General features: G+C 38.4%; 1 protein-coding gene across 1 annotated transcript in view; it reads left to right on the forward strand.

Moving 5' to 3' along the window:
• Positions 1-17975, forward strand: part of STK3 (serine/threonine kinase 3) — a 123352-nt gene that overhangs the window by 16956 nt on the left and 88421 nt on the right. The window contains exons 5-6 of the mRNA XM_072329996.1: positions 1356-1520; positions 1943-2110. Of these exons, the coding sequence (XP_072186097.1) occupies positions 1356-1520; positions 1943-2110 (333 nt within the window). The remainder of the gene's footprint in view (positions 1-1355; positions 1521-1942; positions 2111-17975) is intronic.

Here is a 17975-nt window from a genome sequence, read left to right on the forward strand (position 1 = left end):
ACAACCTCCTTCAGGAAGATACAGAGTACCACGAGGTCTCCCCTGAGCTTCCTCTTCTCAAGAACAGAGTTCTTCAGAGAAAGCTGAAATATTCAGCACAGCTCTAGACAGTCGTGTTCTGAGCTGGTAAATGTTTGTAAGGGAATAAGCTTTTTGGAGACCAAAGGTTAAGTCTGTGAGTACTTTGAAAGTTGTGGCTGACGTGTTATATGATCTTCACATACCAATGCTTGTGCTCACTAAAATGCGGATCATTCAATGAAGTGTATCAAGGGCCAGCTACAGCTATGTAGATTCCTGTTAGTTCAGGTATGCAGTTTTACAGTGCCATAGTAATATGCTATATTGCAGTAGAGATTTTGTGGATTATCTATGCAAAGGTTTCCTTTGCAGAGGCAGTAAAATAATTAACATTATTAATTACAAAATTACTTTCAAAAATTAGTGTTTATTTATACCCCATGTAATACGAAGGGACTAGTCTTAAAAACAACCCCTTTTTAAAAGACAGACTTACACCTTTATTCCTTGCTTTTTGTTCTGTGTTTCTTTGTTCTTGTTTGGGTTCATCCTCTAATTTGCACATTGTCAGCAGGGAGAAGGTAGATAACAGTGGTGCAGTTAGGAATTGCTGATAGACAAAAGCAGATTCTTGTTACTGCTAACAAATTTAGCAGTTGCTTCACATGTGGGGATCTGAGAAACTAAGGATATGTGGCATTTCTTTGCTCCCTTTCCAAATGAAAGCGCTGTGGTAGTTTGTTGTACAGAGTGTATAAAGAAGTTTAGGGCATGAATGCTCTTAGCATTCATCTGGACATCTGGAATATAATGCTCTTAGCAGCTCTGGCTTTTTGCAGCAGAAAAAGGGCTCGCTCAGGGAAGTATCCTGCTATGTACCATCCAGTGCAGTGGCGAGCACCTGTTTTGACTAAGGTAATGCATAACTTGGCAAGGAATATTTATGACCTCAGTAATAAATGTGTTGTTATATATTATCTAAACTGTGTGACTGTTTCTATGAAGGATGGCAACATCTAAAGAGTAATTTTTGACAGGCAAGAGAATAATGCATAATCTGAACTGTATCACTGAAACCCTTTACTAATTTTGCAGCTTGCTTGGTTCACTCAGATTGGAGAAGTGTAGGAGTCTAGCTATATGGATCAAGCCATTATATAAGAGTTTTGAACTGTAAATGCTATTCAGCATATTCCTATCTATATAATACCTAATGTACATTGTCTGTATTGTATATAATAAACCTGAAATGATAATGTTTTAAATAGACTATTTCTGTGCATTTAACCTATATGTATACCTGAAAGTGTTAATGGTTTTGTGTTTTCTCGTAGCTAACAGAAGATGAAATTGCAACGATTCTGAAATCTACACTTAAAGGACTTGAATATTTGCACTTTATGAGAAAAATACATAGAGATATAAAGGCTGGAAACATCCTTCTTAACACCGAAGGGCATGCAAAATTAGCTGATTTTGGTGTGGCTGGACAGTTAACAGTAAGTACCCTTGGAAAGATGCTTTAAAAATGCTCACTTCTCCTAGATGTGTTTTACACTTTATCTTCTGCCTTGATTTTTGAGTCCAGTGGGGAACTAGTGGCATTAACAGTCTTTATCGTGATGAATATTTAATGTACTGCAAGATTATTTAGTTTCTAGTGGTTTATTACTATAACCCGCTGCACTTCAAGTGCTTGCTGGTCTCACTTTAAACTTTTGTTCAAGGTTTACTATCAAGATTGAGGTGACACCTCTCTGGCTTCTGAAGCCTGGCGGCCTGAATCTGTTTAGTCTTAATTGGAAGTCGTTACAATTTGACCTTTGGGTGGCTAATTTAATTTCTAAATATAGAATAAATATCAAAGGAATCTGTGAAAATAAATATCGCTATTTTAATTGTGTAAATGATATAATTACAGGATACAATGGCAAAACGTAATACTGTTATAGGAACTCCATTTTGGATGGCTCCAGAGGTAATACAAGAGATTGGCTATAACTGTGTGGCAGACATCTGGTCCCTTGGTATCACTTCAATAGAAATGGCTGAAGGAAAGCCCCCCTATGCTGATATTCATCCCATGAGGGTAAGTGTGTGTGGGCAGTTTATTGTTGTTGTATCAGCAAAAAAAGAAAAAGAAAAAAGAAAGTAATGATACGGGAATCATAAAACTGTGCGTTCACGGACAAAATTTAGAATGGAAGATTCTCATTTGCTGTCTCATTTCCTGTTTGCTGCAGTTTACATTTTATTCTTAAGTTTTCAGACTGAGAGAGATCTAAGGCAGTAATTGCCTGATTGACTTACGGCAACATACAGAGCCTGTTTCAGACTGTAACTGTACTTGCAGAGTTCCACAACTGAGAGACCTTTCTCCTTGGTTATGGGAATTTTGACTCGAAAGTTGTCTGGGAAAGAATTCAGGGTTGTCCTATGTGAGCACTGTTAATGTTAGGAACCCTTGGCAGTTTATGTTTTTTACTGGCTCTTGCAGTGTGTTACTGCATTAATACACTTGCAAAATAAAATGTAAATACAATTAGTCACTGTATGAGAAGTAGCACTTAAAAGGAATTGCTTTGTGAAGTTCATGGGGAAAACTGTCTATGGATGACTGCTGCCAGTGTTAGTCATACTTCTGTTTTCTTTTCTGAAACGAACTGTGGACTAACTACACCGGCTGGGCATCGACAGATGCTCCATTCCTGGATTGTTTATATCTAAAACCCGTTTGGTAGTAAAAAGGCACTAAGTGTTGTTAAAAGCAGATTTTTCATCTTTGTGCTTTGCTGCAAAAACAACATACATACCAGATTGCTGCACACAGTTTTATTTTGCTTCTGTTCCATATCAGGATCTCAATCTAAGTAAGCCAGTACTCCTCAGAGAGAAGGTGCTGTTCATATATGATTACTGAAAGGTAGCACATATGCAAGTTCAAGGGTATTTAATTCTGTTGGATTCTTGGTTTTCGTTTGTGCTTTTTGGAGCCACGATGTTTCCTGAAGCTTTTTCTGTGTGCATTTCAATTCAAGCTAGCGAGTGTTCTGCAGTTTGGAAGCATTACATCATTTTGAAAATGAAACTTTGTATTTTTCTTGCTCCGCTTTTTATTTTATTTTATTTTTTTTCTTTTTTCTGGGTAATTAGCTATTTTAAAATTAGTGTCTAAACTGAAAATACTCAGAAGAAAACCGAGAAGAACAAGATGAATATCTCTACCGCTTGTTTTTAATGGGTAATTTAATTCAATATGGGTTGACATGTGAAAAAAATGTTTTGAAGAACTACTGATGAGAAATCAGTTGTATTTGATCACGCTGATTTTTTTGGTTGTACTTTGATTGAAATAGTCTTCATTATGTCTGAATTCATTTTAACAAAATAGTGTGTAGTTGCACTGGCTGTTGAAAGGTGAGGACTACGTTATCAGAAAGGATTTTATAAGCATGACAATAGCTGCTTATAAATCAAAGGTCGCTGTTTGAGTTTGAAGGCTTGTGAATCTGTTTAATTCTTGTAATCAAATGAGCGCTATCAAAGGCCAAAGTAATTTAACACGACAATTCTGGATTACATTGAACATATGTTCTTGTTAATAAATTACGTTATGGTTTTAAGGGCTGTGTATGCTGTTAGTGCTCTTTTGTGCATTTGATACTTAGAGTTTTTCTTAATTTTTATTAGTGAGTTGTTACAGTGGTTAACAAGAAATACACGGATTTAAGTTGCAATAGCTTTCCCAGTGTCATATGATACAGCTTCACAGGACATTTGGACATATGTAGATGCTTTCCTACTTTGTTTTAGTTATGACACAGAATTGATATAGGCAAGCATGAAAGCTTGGGCAAATTTTCATTGCTTTTTCTAGATGTTGCTGGAGTTCTGCGGTATTTATGTAAGGCACAATTTTGTTACTTGGGAATGCATGTTGAAATTATCATGTGCGCTATTTTGCTGTAGGCTGGTTGGCACTGCCACAAAGGTAATGCGCTGCCAGTAGGCCATTTCCTTGTCAACTGCATTTACAGCTTAATAGAAATATTACATGACTTCTTTAAACAAGTGTTTTGGCAGAGAGGAAATAGCAGATTCCATGCAAACAAGCATAGCTTCCTCTGCTTAACCACACTCTGGCTACTCTGAAAAATTGTGCTGGTTTCAGCTGGGAAAGAATGAGAAGCAGGGGTTGCAAAATGGAATTTGATGTGGGAAAAAAAAAAATCACTTTCTTTCTGTTCAAGTATTTCGGGTTAAGCTTAATTGTCTGCATGTGTATTATCAGTGTTATTTCACTTGTTTCTGTGGCACATCTGAGTTAAGTATAACCTGCAGTTGTCATACTTGGTTTGAGGCTCAAAGGTCAAGACCATTGGCTAGCCCAGCGCTCTCCTACTTCACTCACTTAAGAATTACAAAATGCCTTGCATGTTCGATGTTGGAACTCTTTTGTGCTTTTGGTGGCGCTGTAATCACGGTATGCTTTGCTAATGGTGAGAAGTGAAACTTCTCTGTTTTCTCTGACAAGTGTCCCACAAAGAGTATTCGTAAGTAGTTTACAGTAGTTTTAAAGGGAAAAAAAATACAGACATCCTCATGGGTAGTGATAGGACAAGTGGGAATGGCTTTAAACTGAAACAGGGGAGGTTAAGGTTTGATGTTAGGAGGAAGTTTTTCACACAGAGGGTGGTGACGCACTGGAACAGGTTGCCCAAGGAGCTTGTGGATGCCCCATCCCTGGAGGCATTCAGGGCCAGGCTGGGTGTGGTTCTGGGCAGCCTGGTCTGGTGTCTGGTGACCCTGCACGTAGCAGGTGGGGGTTGAAACTGGATGGTCGTCGTGGTCCTTTTCAACCCAGGAGGCCATTCTATGATTCTATGAAAACATGGTGGTACAGCTAATAGAAGTAATGAATTTGTGGTTAAGTATAAAAATGACTCAAAGCTAGATAATTTAACCTGTTCAGCAGGGCTCGTTGACTGATTGCACCAGTCAGCTTAATGAGCACTGTTGATCAGGCTGTGTGCATCTGCCTTTGATTGCCATGCTGGGATGAGCAGTTCCAAAAATTGTAGGGGAGTTAATTAAAGAGGGCTTCTTTGTGGTTCTAGAGCAAGACTTGAGCTCCTGCTTTGGACCTTCACTGCTGGTCTTTGACAGCTGTGTCATAGAGGGACTGCAGCATGTGTGCTGGTCTGTTCTAATGTGTATTTATATCTGAATTTAATTCGGACCAGTAATCACATTGTTCAGTGTCTCCTTTTTATGCATTACAAAGCTTTTTATGGTGATGGTGGTGAGACACTGGAACAGGTTGCTCAGGGAGGTGGTGGAAGCCCCAGCCCTGGAGACATTCAGAGTCATGATGGATCCAGGAACCTGCTCTAGCTTTAGGTATCCCTGCTCATTGCAGGGGAATTGGTCTACATGACCTTTAAAGATCCCTTCCAGTGACTTAGTGATATCTGTCCCTATTATCTGTCTGTTTTTAAAGGCCTTTTAAAAATTCTGTTTATTTATTTTATGTAGGTGAAACACAGAGATGAGCAGTTTTTCTAAAGGAGTTGTCATGCTTTTTGAGGGAATTTTGTAAAGGGCTTTTGAAATGTCTCGTGTTTGCCTACTGACTGAGCCATGCTCTCAAATCTGTCATAGAAGGGAGCTGGTTTTGGTGGAAGATCATCTAAGCTGTGAAGTTTTTACTTGATCACAGTCTACCCACTGCTGATACTTGTCTGAGCAAGAGGGGGTGGAGGAGCACACAGATGGATGGGGGAAGTGGTTGGAGTGGAGCTGGTGCTTTTGTCCGTAGCTACGTGCTGATCCGTGTAGACCAACAATAAAACTGCAGCCTGCGTTTCATAAAATTTGCTCTTCTTTGCAAGGTCAACACTTAGTGACAGGATGGAGCGTTTCAGATAAATGCTGGTAGCTCACTTTAAAAAAAAAAAAAAAAGCCCTTTCATGCTTATCAGGCAGCTGCAATAATTCATGTTGCTACGGTATGGAAGAAGCGAAGAAGCTGGTGGTAGATGCGTTTTTCAACACTTCACAGTATTGGCCTTTGTTTCTTTATGGTGAGGTTTGCTGGAAATGGACATGTGGGCATCACATGTTCTACAGTGAATTGGAGGAAGCCAATTTGAACTGCTTCCATTTGCTTTAAGTCCAATCATGATATTTATTTTTCCATGGCACTTACCCAGATTATCCATGCCTCCTGCTTAGCCTGTGTCATTTCCATCCTGGACTAATCTGTTTGTAATAACCTTTTATGCCTGATGTATCTTATAACAATCTACCATTTCCCAGTTTTTTATTCTCAGCATATTGCACTAAAAATGGAGATTGAAGTGAGAATTACTGCTGTGTAAAGTTGAAGAACCAAGGAAGTTGTCCTGTTCAAGGAAGTTGTCTTGTTCAACATTGCTGATTTAGCCAAGTTTTTCATGCATTGAGGAAACAATTTCCTTTCCATCTTCTATGCCAGAAGTTGAGGTTGAGGGGAAAAAAAACCCACTGTTGGCATTGCCAGGTGTTTTTCTGTGTAGTCAGTTCTAACAGAAGGAATGCTTACATTTATTTATTTTTTTTCTCTGACGCATGGAATTGTCTCATTGATTTCTATTGTTTTATTTCAGAGGTCATCATTGGCGTTCCTGCCTTTAACTTAAAGCAGCCTACTTAAAGTATATGACACTGTTTTATTTTAGTGCTTTCGTTTATCTTTAGAAGAGAATATTAGAGAATACTTCCAAAAGTCGTTCCCTTTTAAAAACTTTCTATGAGGTGCTTTGTTTGTTAATTTGTAACTCGAGATCTTCCCTGCTGTTTCTAGATAGAGTAAGCTAATATTTAAAGAGATTTAAAATATGGATTTTTGATTGTATCTTTCTGTTTATTACTTTACAGCCTCTTTAGAATCTTGTGGAATAAGGGCAGTGAGCTGTGGTAACACTCACTGAGTGGGATTCCTCAGGGAGGTTGTAATTCTTCCCTATTTGTATAGTGCCTTCTGTGCTGTGGTGGTCTGCCTACAAAGATACTGCCTGCTTTCAAGTTGCTTAAAGTAAGAAGATTATTTTGAGATAATGAAATATTAAGTCTTAGACAAAGCATGGGAGCCCCTAACACATCCAGTTCTGTCAGTAGAAGAGTTGTATTAATGCACGTAATAAAGGGATGATAAAAGCTGACTTCCCCTTTCTGGCTGGATCTCCTGTTGTGTCTTAAGAAAATTGGGCTCCTCAGGACAAGGTATTGCTGTGTGTTGTCTAATGCAGTGCTGTGCTCATTTGAAATTCTCGAACAGCAATTGGTGATACAGTGTATGAACATACATGTGACCAAACTCTGTGACAGTCTTCTATGGGATCTTCATATGGCTCTGGGCTTTACCTGGGTTGAAGTGTTTGCTGCAAATTCGAAGGGATTTTCTTCCCGTTTCGATATGTTTTTATCATCCATTTTTGTTGCAATAAGCTGTTTGGCAGCTGTATGATGAACTGTTTCTGATAACTGATTTATCAAAAAACGAACCAAACAAGTGGTAATTTATACTGATGTGGTTAACGTGATGCCGGGACCAGGTTGGGGAAAAAATTCAGCATCTGCTGGTGGAAGAGTCCTCCCTTTTTTGGGGTCACCAAAGTTGCTGCTGAGTTTGACTTAATGTAGCTGCAAAGCTGGAGTCTCAACTGTCCATGCAGAAATTTGCTCTGATTAAAATATAAGAGTTAGTTAGGGAAATGCCTGTATATATAAGTTTGCTGAAGATCATCATCTGTTCCGATGTCCTCTTGCTCTTGGGATCTATAGCTGCAGGTGCTGTGCTGCCATGTTGCTTTTGATGCTCCAATGTTATTTACCTTTTGAATACAAGGAGGGTCTCAGGGGAAGGAGAGATTGCTCTTCCTTTTTCTGATGGACTAGGAAGTAGCAGCAGACCACAAAACTTCCCTTACTTTTCGTAGCCCATCCTACCTGTTCTTTTTGGATTTTCCAGTTCGCATCAAGAAAATGAGACAGATTTCTGCACTTTTTAAGGATAGACATCCTTGCTTCAAAGCCTTCCTCCTTTCCCAGACCCCGAATAATTTTGCTTTTCCAGCTGGAGATACAGATGCTATGGTATGGCTGAGCTTCATGGGGTGAGCTTGCAGTGGGCCTTTGGTTTGTATGTGGCTGCAGGTGGGTGTTGCTTCATAAAGTCACAATTTCAGATAGGTTTTATAATTCTGCTTGAGAACAAAACAATTAGTACCAGGCAATGTTTGTGCAACAGAAAATAATGCTCTTTATACTTTTCTTTGGCTTCTTTTTTCCCTCCAGTGTCAAAGGAATTGTTTCCTGTACAAATCACCACGAGAAATACAACTCCAGATGGCAATAGGATATGTAACAATTTTTTTTTAGTAGTGTTCTGTGGTTCAAGCCTATACTACTAATACCAACACTGAGCAACAAAGTGCATTTTTGCACTCTGTGCCCTCCAAACCTCAAGTTATGACTTAATGTGGCTTTAGTTAAAACATGCTTGCTGTTCACTTAGGTATGTAGGCTGTTCTGGAGAGGATTCGGGTACTTTCCTTCATAGCTCCTCTTCTTTGTGAAAATGCTAGGCACAGATACAGACATATTAAGCTCTGGAACAGAAATTCTTTTGGCGTATCTGTTGCCTTCAGATCTTGAGAGGATTTCATTTGCCTGTCTGCTTGTGACCAGTTCTGCTCTGGGCTGGATGCTGAGGTGGAGGAGAAGGAGACAACTGGGAACATTGTGATGAGGTCAACTCAGATAATGTGCCCCTGTGGACTTGTGTTTCCTGTGATATGGAAATAGAATTCCTCCCTATTTTTCAGCATATATAGCATGGAATTTTAATGAAAGTTTGTAAATACTAAGCATTGCATACTTCTAGTAAACTACACACAGAGTAAAATAGAAGTATGTGAACTGTGCTCAGACATTGAAAACAAATGTAGAGATGTCAGGTTGCAAAATGTATGAATAAAGTCTGTGATATTTTACTGATTTTCCTTAAGCTGCAATTGATAATTCATTGCTTCACTTCACTGGGTTCAGCTATGTGTGTTGAATCTGCCTGACAGTGTTATGCTAGCATGGCAGCATCCAGCTCTCAAGACTTGACAGCTTGCTGTGTAAAAAGGCATGGCATGCTTAGCATCAGCCCATTTCATGTGGAAAAGAGAGTTCTTGTAATACTTTCATGAAAACAAAATAGGAAAAATGTCATGTATCCTCTGGCAAAACTTAGAGATGAGAGAGATTTTTCTCCCTAATGCCCTAAGGAGATTTTTGAAGAGGTTTTGCCACGTTGCTTTATGCAGAGCCAGTATTCCCTTCTTCCCGCAGAAAAGATTGACAGATAGTTGCAGCGTATGGGACTGAGAGCGCAAACCACATAAAGGAGTGGACACATTTAGTAATTCAGATCTGTTTCTGTAGAGAATCACGAAAGGGTGCTCAACTGGCGTGCTAATTTAGTTTCCTTCAGCCAAGATACTACCTCATCAGCACGTGGCTCTTCACAGAAAGGAAAAATGACACAGAGCAGGATGTAAGGAAATAAGGAAAATGTAAGATGGAGATAATGGCAAACAGGATTGGGTTGAGCTCAGCTTCAGAAATCCAGAAGCTACTAGTGAGGTAAGGCAGGGAGGGGAAGCTATGTGAAATCTGGAAGAGCTCACTAATGAGAGGAAATCAGTTCATTATGAAGGTTTGTGCTCGGTTGACTAGCTAGCACAGAATGATAGGGGATTAGCACTGCTGGATAATGCCATGAAAGCATTAGATTGTGAGGTGTGTATGACTAAATCAGGGAGTAGCAAGAGCTATTCCTGTCTACATTACAGCTTTTGAAATGTCTGTGAGTGTGTATAATTGCAGACCACTGCAGGCATTTCTCCCATTATCCACTCTTCTGTTTTCTTACACCTGTCTAGCTTGCTCTTAAGTGAAAAAGTGTCTTGAAAGTTCACACAATGAAACTATTGCACTATAAATAAAGTGCAATTAGAAGTATGTGTGGTTGTAGAGTTCAACGTAAATGTTTCACCATGGTTTGGAAGATGCACCTTTCCCTCTTCACAGCAATAAAATCATTTGGGCAGAATAAATAATATGTTTATTATTGTTAAAAGTACCCGTGCTTTTTTTTTTTTTTAATGAACTCAAGTTTGTTGGTTGCATGTGTGCATAAAAAGAAAAGCAAATGTTAATCTGTCATGTGTAATAAAGTAGCAGAAACAAAGAATATTTGAAATTTGGACTGGAACTGGAGTTTAATTTGAATTAAATGGAAAACATTTATTTCATGCTCCTAAATGAGGATTTAATTAAAATTAAATTGGTTCATCTTTTTAGACTTATCCCTGAATAGGAAATTTGAAACATACTTCAGTTGATGGTTGGTTTTCTCTGACTTTGATTAATCACTTTCAAAGTAAGTGGAGGATCAGTATAGTAATTTCATAATTACACACAAGCGAGTTAGCTTGAAACTTTAAAATAACTCTAAGGGAAGTTGGATGTTGGTTGCTTTCATGTAATGCTGCGTATCTTTTGAGTATTATTCAAATTCTTAGAAGTGCTAATCTGAAAAAAGGACCATATTGCGGTACTACTGTGTTATTTGCGAGGTACTTTAATAGGGAAACGTTTGACATGGGAATATTATTTTTCAAAGGCAGGGGAACAGTAAATGGTGGCTGAATGAAGCCGTGAAATGGGCTGAAGGTTTCTTGATGACTTCGGCTAGCATTGGATCCGGCACTACTTCAGTGAGAGTTGTTGAAGACTGTTTAATAGAACTCTTTTGTGGGTAAAGCCAGAAATATATTCAATGAAGCCGAGGACAGCATGGGTTAACATTATCCTCTGCTACTGGGCTGGCTGCTTTCTCCCTGAAGGAAAGTTAGAAATATACAAACAAAAACAAAAGAACCTTCTACCTAAAAGTTCATTCAGAAGTTTTAAATCACCACAGATCTGCTCATTTGTGATGTTGGGAAAGCTGTAAACACAGATCAAAGTGCAAAGCAAAACTGTTTGGCAGCTTGAAGATGTCAAGAAAATTTTTTTTGAAGTAAGCAACCAGTAGTAAATCATTAAAATGCACTGGAAATAGAATCACAATTTGAATGTTACGTGATGCTTTTTTATTAATTAACTTTATGGGCATTCTTATTTGAAAAAGCCTTTACAATCATTTGTGCATGTAATTGTGCGCTGATTTTATTCCGTTTATTTTTGCCTTGCAGTATGGACTTCTGTGAGGTGTTTATGCACAGACTTAGGGGAACTCATAATTCTGTACTAAAAATTCTACAACGCCCTACAGGATTATTGGAAAACATACAACAGATTTCAGGACTTTAAAGGAGTAGCTGTACATATCTTTACTGCAGATGAATCCATTTCTTTTTATTTCCATCATCTTTCAAGTTCCACGATTAACACAAAATATACAAGGTGAACTTTTTATTTGCACGTCTGGCAGCAAGCTTTATTGAAGAAGAGGGAATTTGTGTATTGCCTTTAACTGAAGTTGGTCTGTTTGGGTTTTTGGTTGTGACGAGTGTCTTGTTAAGCCTCCAAAAGAACTAAGTAAATAGTAAGTTTATTGGCATCTTGACTCAGTGCTGCTTTATTGAAATGAATGATATGTTCGTTCTTTTTCATAGAGTTTGGCACGTTTTCTGCCTGTGTAGTTAGTAGACTCGAGGAGACTTGACCAGAATATTGCCAAAGTCTTAGTGCATTATTACACATTTAGAAAGCAAAAGTGTGTTTACTTGGGTTTTGGCTGGAGGGACACTCACTTGATTTTGAATCATGTGGTAGAAAACCACAATCAGATTATGAGAAGAATATTAAGCTTCTAATGCTACTCGCCATAAGGTTTTTTTAAGCATTTTAAGTTTATACTGATTGTTTGCTTGGTTTTAAAAATAGCATAGTCTAAAAATGGCCTAGATTGAAAGGAGGGTAAAATGTCAAATTGATAAATCTTATTAAAATTGTATGTACCTTGTTTCTGTCTTGGTATTATATTGCCTTAAAACATACACTCAGTAATTTCTAAAGAGGATGATGCATAATAAATGTAAGAAATTTCTTTGAAAGGAAAGGTTGCCAATCAGACTAAATTTGTTTCAGTTAAAACTTGATGGTCTAAAGACAACTTATAATCTATTTCTTGTTAGAAAACATTGTCAAAGTTGTAGTAGTATCAGTTAAAAAGTTTATGGAAATGTTCTAAGGTGGTTTGAAACAGATCTAAATCTTTAATTTGTATTGATGACACCTGTTTTCATTTTGTTTCCCTGGCAACAGCAGTGCTATCAGAAATTGCCCATGGACCACCCTGATTTCGGAGAAGAATGAAACCAGCCTGAAATTTTGATTTCAGTCTTTTCTTTTACTGACTAAGTAGAGCTTGAGCTCGCGGTCAGTAGTCTGTGAACTAACTCTAATCATTGGGGATGCACGTTTTTATTTTTATATTACAATTTTTGCTACTATTGGCAGGGGTTTTTTTAATGTTAGTTTAAAAATTCATTAAGAGACTACATAGAAAGTACATTGAATAGACAGGACAGAAAGCTGTGTTGTCTGCCTGCATAAAGTAGAGTAAAAGGTTGCATCTGTTAGCTAGTGTGGTCTGTTTTCAAGGCTGTATGGATCCAAGCTCTTGTTCCAGATGTAAGTTGTCGTCATTGACATTCTGCTAGGAAAGAATGTAAGCCAATACAAATTTCGCCTTCAGATTGCTGCTTCCTTCTTGCCTCTTTGCCATGTCTGAGAATTCACATTGATTATGAAGATGAAGGGTGTTTGGAATGCCATATACATATTTTAATGCGGTTTGGGTTTTATACATTAGTTCATGTTTTAGAGAGCAAAAGTGAATTAACTCATGGAAACATGGCTTATTGTTTTGTGCTTACCTGAAGAGCTCTACTAACAGAAGTCCTTCTGCAAGGTATTCCTCAATGTCATGCCAGCCTGACAATGATAAAAGTGTTCTAGTGGAGCAAGTAAGAACTAGCAAGACAACCTCTGATTTGTGAGAATTACAGAAACAGCTGGGAAGTTTTGAGTGTGTTGTGTTTTTTATTCTCCCCCTGACATTTAGAATAGTTTGCAAAGGGGTCTAAGAGAAGAATATTGTAGTGAGGTTGGATTCTGAAGAGATTCTAGGCAACGTGATGACCCTTACGATAGTTCCCAGTACCTGGGAAGTGCTGGTACTGTAACCATGGAGCTGTCAGTAGAGATGGAAATAAAAAGCCACAGAATGACTCGGCTCTGAAGTTACCATAAAGGTCACCCACTTCCAACCCCCTGCCCATGGGCAGAGTTGCCACTCACTAGATCAGGTTGCCCAGGCTGCTATTTTTTCTTGTTTTTTGAATGTCATGTTTCATGTGTGCAGCACTCACAGTGTTTTGGTCAGTGAGGGTGGAATGTTAGGCTCTATCTTGCTTCTTGTTTGTTTTATTGTGCAGGTAAATGAATTTGTGTAATTATGTTTATATTCCAAAGGAGTAAACAGTTTTTTGGAGTGAAAATGAGTCTGTGCAATTTCCTAATTTAAAAGATAGGAAAAAGAAAAAAGCTTTAATGAATGCAGCGCTGCTCAACACTCAGTTGTAACTGAATCTTGCAGGAAAGTGAGTACAAATTTTCTTAAGACTTGATCCATCTATTTGTGTCAATTGTCAGATATCCTTCGAGTTACGTTAGAACAAAATGGTGGGGCTGGAGCAACTGGATGTGATGCCAGATGCTTAGTGGGAAAATATGTTGAGTATGATGTAGCTAGAATGTTCTTGCTCAACTGGAAATACTAAAGTAAGCTGGTGGTGCTGAAGAAGGGTCTCCCTGCTGTATGCTGTATCCATCTCTGGCTGATGGGTAGGAAGGGCTGAAAGCCAGCAGGCATGGCTGCCTGGCTGGGCATTGAAACATGGCCAGGTGCTCAGCAATGCCTGCCTCTGCTTCAGCTCTGCAGCCATGCACTGCCCTGACATGCAAGTGTAACCAGAATGGCATAGCTGGCCTCTGAGTTTATGTACGTTTACCTCTTTCCATGCCTGCTTTCTCAGCTTGTAGCTCATGATTTTTAATACTGGATTCCTTCATACTGCCATGGCTGATTTGTTAACTTTACATCAATTGAGGGTAGATGAACAGCTGGTTCATCTCAAAGTTAGCTGATAAGAAGTTAATTCTACTAGCTTTCTGTTTTTAAACACATTATGTGGGGGAGAGGGTATATTCTGTTGAGTTAATTGTGACCTGGCACTAGGATTCCTGAGATTGCTTTAGTGTTATCTGGAACAGGCCTTGCTAAAAATCATATTGATTAACGTGCTTATAAGGTGGGTAAATGGTGCTAGAGGGACTAGCATTGACACATGCGTGTTTTATCTAGCATGTGCAGCAATAGCAATGATTATGATAGAATGACAGTGGGAGAGAACTGGCCAGTGGACCAGGACAAACATGCTGAATGAATGCAGAAAATTGATTTTATCACGACTTGATTTCACCTTTTCTGCCTACACTGAAACAGCACAGTCACACTCTCTGCTGCTGCCTTTGCCACCCAGGATTCTCTGGGAAGCTAACAACATGCGAGCATGGCTTTAACCTAAGACAGAAATTTTCAGTCTTTGAGCAGTATAAGGAAAAAATCAAAATATTTCCAAGGTTTTTATTAAAAAACCAAACAACTAAAACCATTCAAAATATGGATTGACAGTCAGACTCTGAACACCTTCACTGCCTTCATCTACCAACTTAAAAGCGTTAGCGTTTAATTTTAAACTCAGTTTGCTGCCATAGAAGGGAAGAGCCTTAAGGTACATAAGGAATTTTACACCCAGTTTTTTGTGATCTGTTGTGCGTGTCATACCTGACAAACTTGCCTGTTGTTGTCAATGCTCTGATGCAAATTTATGATTTGAAAGATTTTCTAATTCTTTCCTTTTTAAGATGGAGGGACAGTTTTCTGCTGGGGGGCTCAATTCTTTAATGCGGTCGGTGGCGTACTGGAGGAGTTAGAAGCATGTGATAGGAGTTATCTCTGTCTTCAGTGGTAAGAAGCTGTTGTTATCAGCACAACTGTGTCACTTCAGCTGTGCTGACAGAACTGTTTTTTGAGTAGCACTGTAAATTGTTTCATCAAGGTTGAAAAATGAAACTTCTGGGAGGGAGAGATTTACAGTAACATGCATGTACATAAAGGCCAGGAGTTGGAGGTTGTGCGGAGAAACTGCTTCCCAGAAGCAAGCCTGGCTTTGTCTTGAAATACTTACAGGTTTTTAAATTAGTATTTTAAAATGTTGCTAGAGGTACCAAATGACTGTATGTTGTGCTTGGTGTACTTGAGCTCTCACTGGTACCAATTCCTAAATGAAGGGAAAGGTTACTTCCTTGTATTTATGATACTCAGAGGATTACATGGAAACCCCTAAAAACCCTGGGAAGAAGCACTTCTCTTTAATAATTCAATAATTTTGACTAAAAGTCACGTTTTTTTGTCCCATCATAGAAAATAGGAGGAGGTTAACTGCATTCTTGCAATGTAAATTTAATCCCACCCTTTATTTCTGAATTATGCATAGCATTTAAGTGACAGCCAATTTTTCACTGTTCAGGAAAGCTGTTCTCTCATCAGGTCTCCTTTTGCATGGTTTCTTGCAGACTTTGAATTATGCAGGAGAGGTCAAAGCAGGCTGTTGCCCTTTCACGCTAGATTTGTGCTGCATTGTCTGTGATCTGAAAACATGCTGCAGCTACAAGCATCCATTCGCATGAAAACTGCTTCTGCTTTGTGTGCTTCTTGAAAGTGCCGTGTATTGCTGGTAGATGGAGTAACCCCTCTGATCATTACTTTTACACTTGTGGTTCACAGGCGATTTAAAGAGGCGTATTCAGCTTCTGTTAGGCTTGCTTTGTCTTCAGCAAATTATGTTGTGCGAATATCATATGACATTCCTGATGTTATATCTCCGATAATCCTTATAAACACAGATTTTATTATAGCACATTTTGGATTTTTGGGGCTATTTTTGCTCACTGAATGTCTTTTTGTAGATTCATTCTTGAGCTTTATTACTTTATCCTTTTATTATGGATAACGCCAGTTGTGTCTAGTGTTCATTTTCACAAGTCACTAATGACTGTACACATCCTTCAGGTGCATTCGTTTGCTGTTGCTGCTCAGTAGTGCAGTTAGTATGGTACTGTGATTACGTACCTAAATGCAGACAATAAAAATATGGTTGGCTCAGTTTTCTCTCAGCCGTCAAGGAAATTTGTTTTCCATGAAGTTAATGTTTGTTGTTAATGGAAGGAAAAAATCTATTGTAGTTGCCGTAATTGCGTTTGTAACACAGTTAACTCTTAATAATTGTTAGAAGAGGCATGGCGGCATGCTGTGGAAGTGTCCATCAAAGATAACTCCAGTGTTAAATATGTATGTCAGTGAGTAGGAGGGCTGTGTATTTGTGGATGCTTCTCAGAATACCTACTTGTATTTTCCCCTCCTCATTGCAGGAGTGCCAATCCTGTTCTGTAGTTTGGCAGAGAAGGATTACAAATGGTTCTAGCTTTTGCTCTCCCAGTTCTGTGTTACTTCACAGTTTATTGGCTCTTGTTAGATTGGTTGGAATTTGACTTCTATCTGTCTTGCAGAGCATTTAAAATATCACCACAATATTAAAGAAATTTTCTTCTTTATTTTTATGTGGTCTTACTATTCCCTCCTCCTCCATTTCTAATAGCAAACGGCAGGAGTCTTTTTGTTTTTAGTCATGTATTTGTGTTTCTGCGCTTATTTCTAAACATTCGGGGAATCTTGTATTAAGTTTGTTAGAACTCTGCTTGGCTTTTGACATTGAAATGTTAGCTATTGGTTGCTGTTCAGGATTTATTCACAAATAATGTTCATCTTCTGTGAGAGAAATTTGTTCAACAAAGTGATACGTTATGTTTCTTGTGCCTTTGCATTTCAGTGGTGATGGTTTAAATTATGACACCCAGTGCTTGGCCTTAAGGCTCGCGATTCTGTAATTTTTTTCAGATGCATCAACTGGGCATTGCTTAATTTGTTATGAAAGTAAAAGAAAAGTTCAATAATTCTGACTGAGTTGTGCTGCTGACATCTGGTTCCAATAAAATATTGGTAATATGATAAGAATTTGAAAGAATTGTGTGATTACTGGGCTCAAATAACCATTCAAATGATAGTCAACCAAAGATGGCTTTTCCTTCCTTTAGAGAGTCATTTGTATGTATGAGGTGTTATTAAATCCAAATGGCAGAGAAATCTAATGCTGAGTGGCTGTGAAGGCAATGTGGGTTTTTTTCGGGTGCTATTCTTTATGGAAACTCTGGCAAATGTCTAAGGTGAGTTTGAAGCTTGTAATCTCTTCTTGAGTTCATCATTAAGAATATTTATAATGTAATTACAGAAACAGGTTGAGCATTCATTATGAAAATGAAGGTGACTTACTGTTACAAAAATTCTGAAGTGTATGCTTGGCTTTTGACTTTTAATCAATATTTTTAAAGCATAGAACACTGATGCTCAAAAGAAGATGCCCTGTCCTTTGGCACATCCTTTGAAACACCCCATTTGGAACCAAAGTAATGTCTGGACCAAAACTTGACTTGTCCTGCAGTAGAATTTGATGAGCATTCTGTGTCGTTAAGGTCAGGTGTGATCTGCTCAGAGCTTCTGGCCTTCTCCCTCTTCTCACATTGATTTTCCTTCTTTCTTCTCTTGTTGCCTGTTGATTTGGCTTTGCAAAGGGGAACTTTCTGGCCAGTAAGAGAGAAAAGATAAAGTCAGAGTATAGGATGCTTTGCAAAGCATTCTTGTAGGTCTGCTGTGCTGTTTCACACACATT

This window comes from Excalfactoria chinensis, chromosome 2 (genome assembly GCF_039878825.1).
Source record: "Excalfactoria chinensis isolate bCotChi1 chromosome 2, bCotChi1.hap2, whole genome shotgun sequence".
Lineage (NCBI taxonomy): Eukaryota > Metazoa > Chordata > Aves > Galliformes > Phasianidae > Excalfactoria > Excalfactoria chinensis.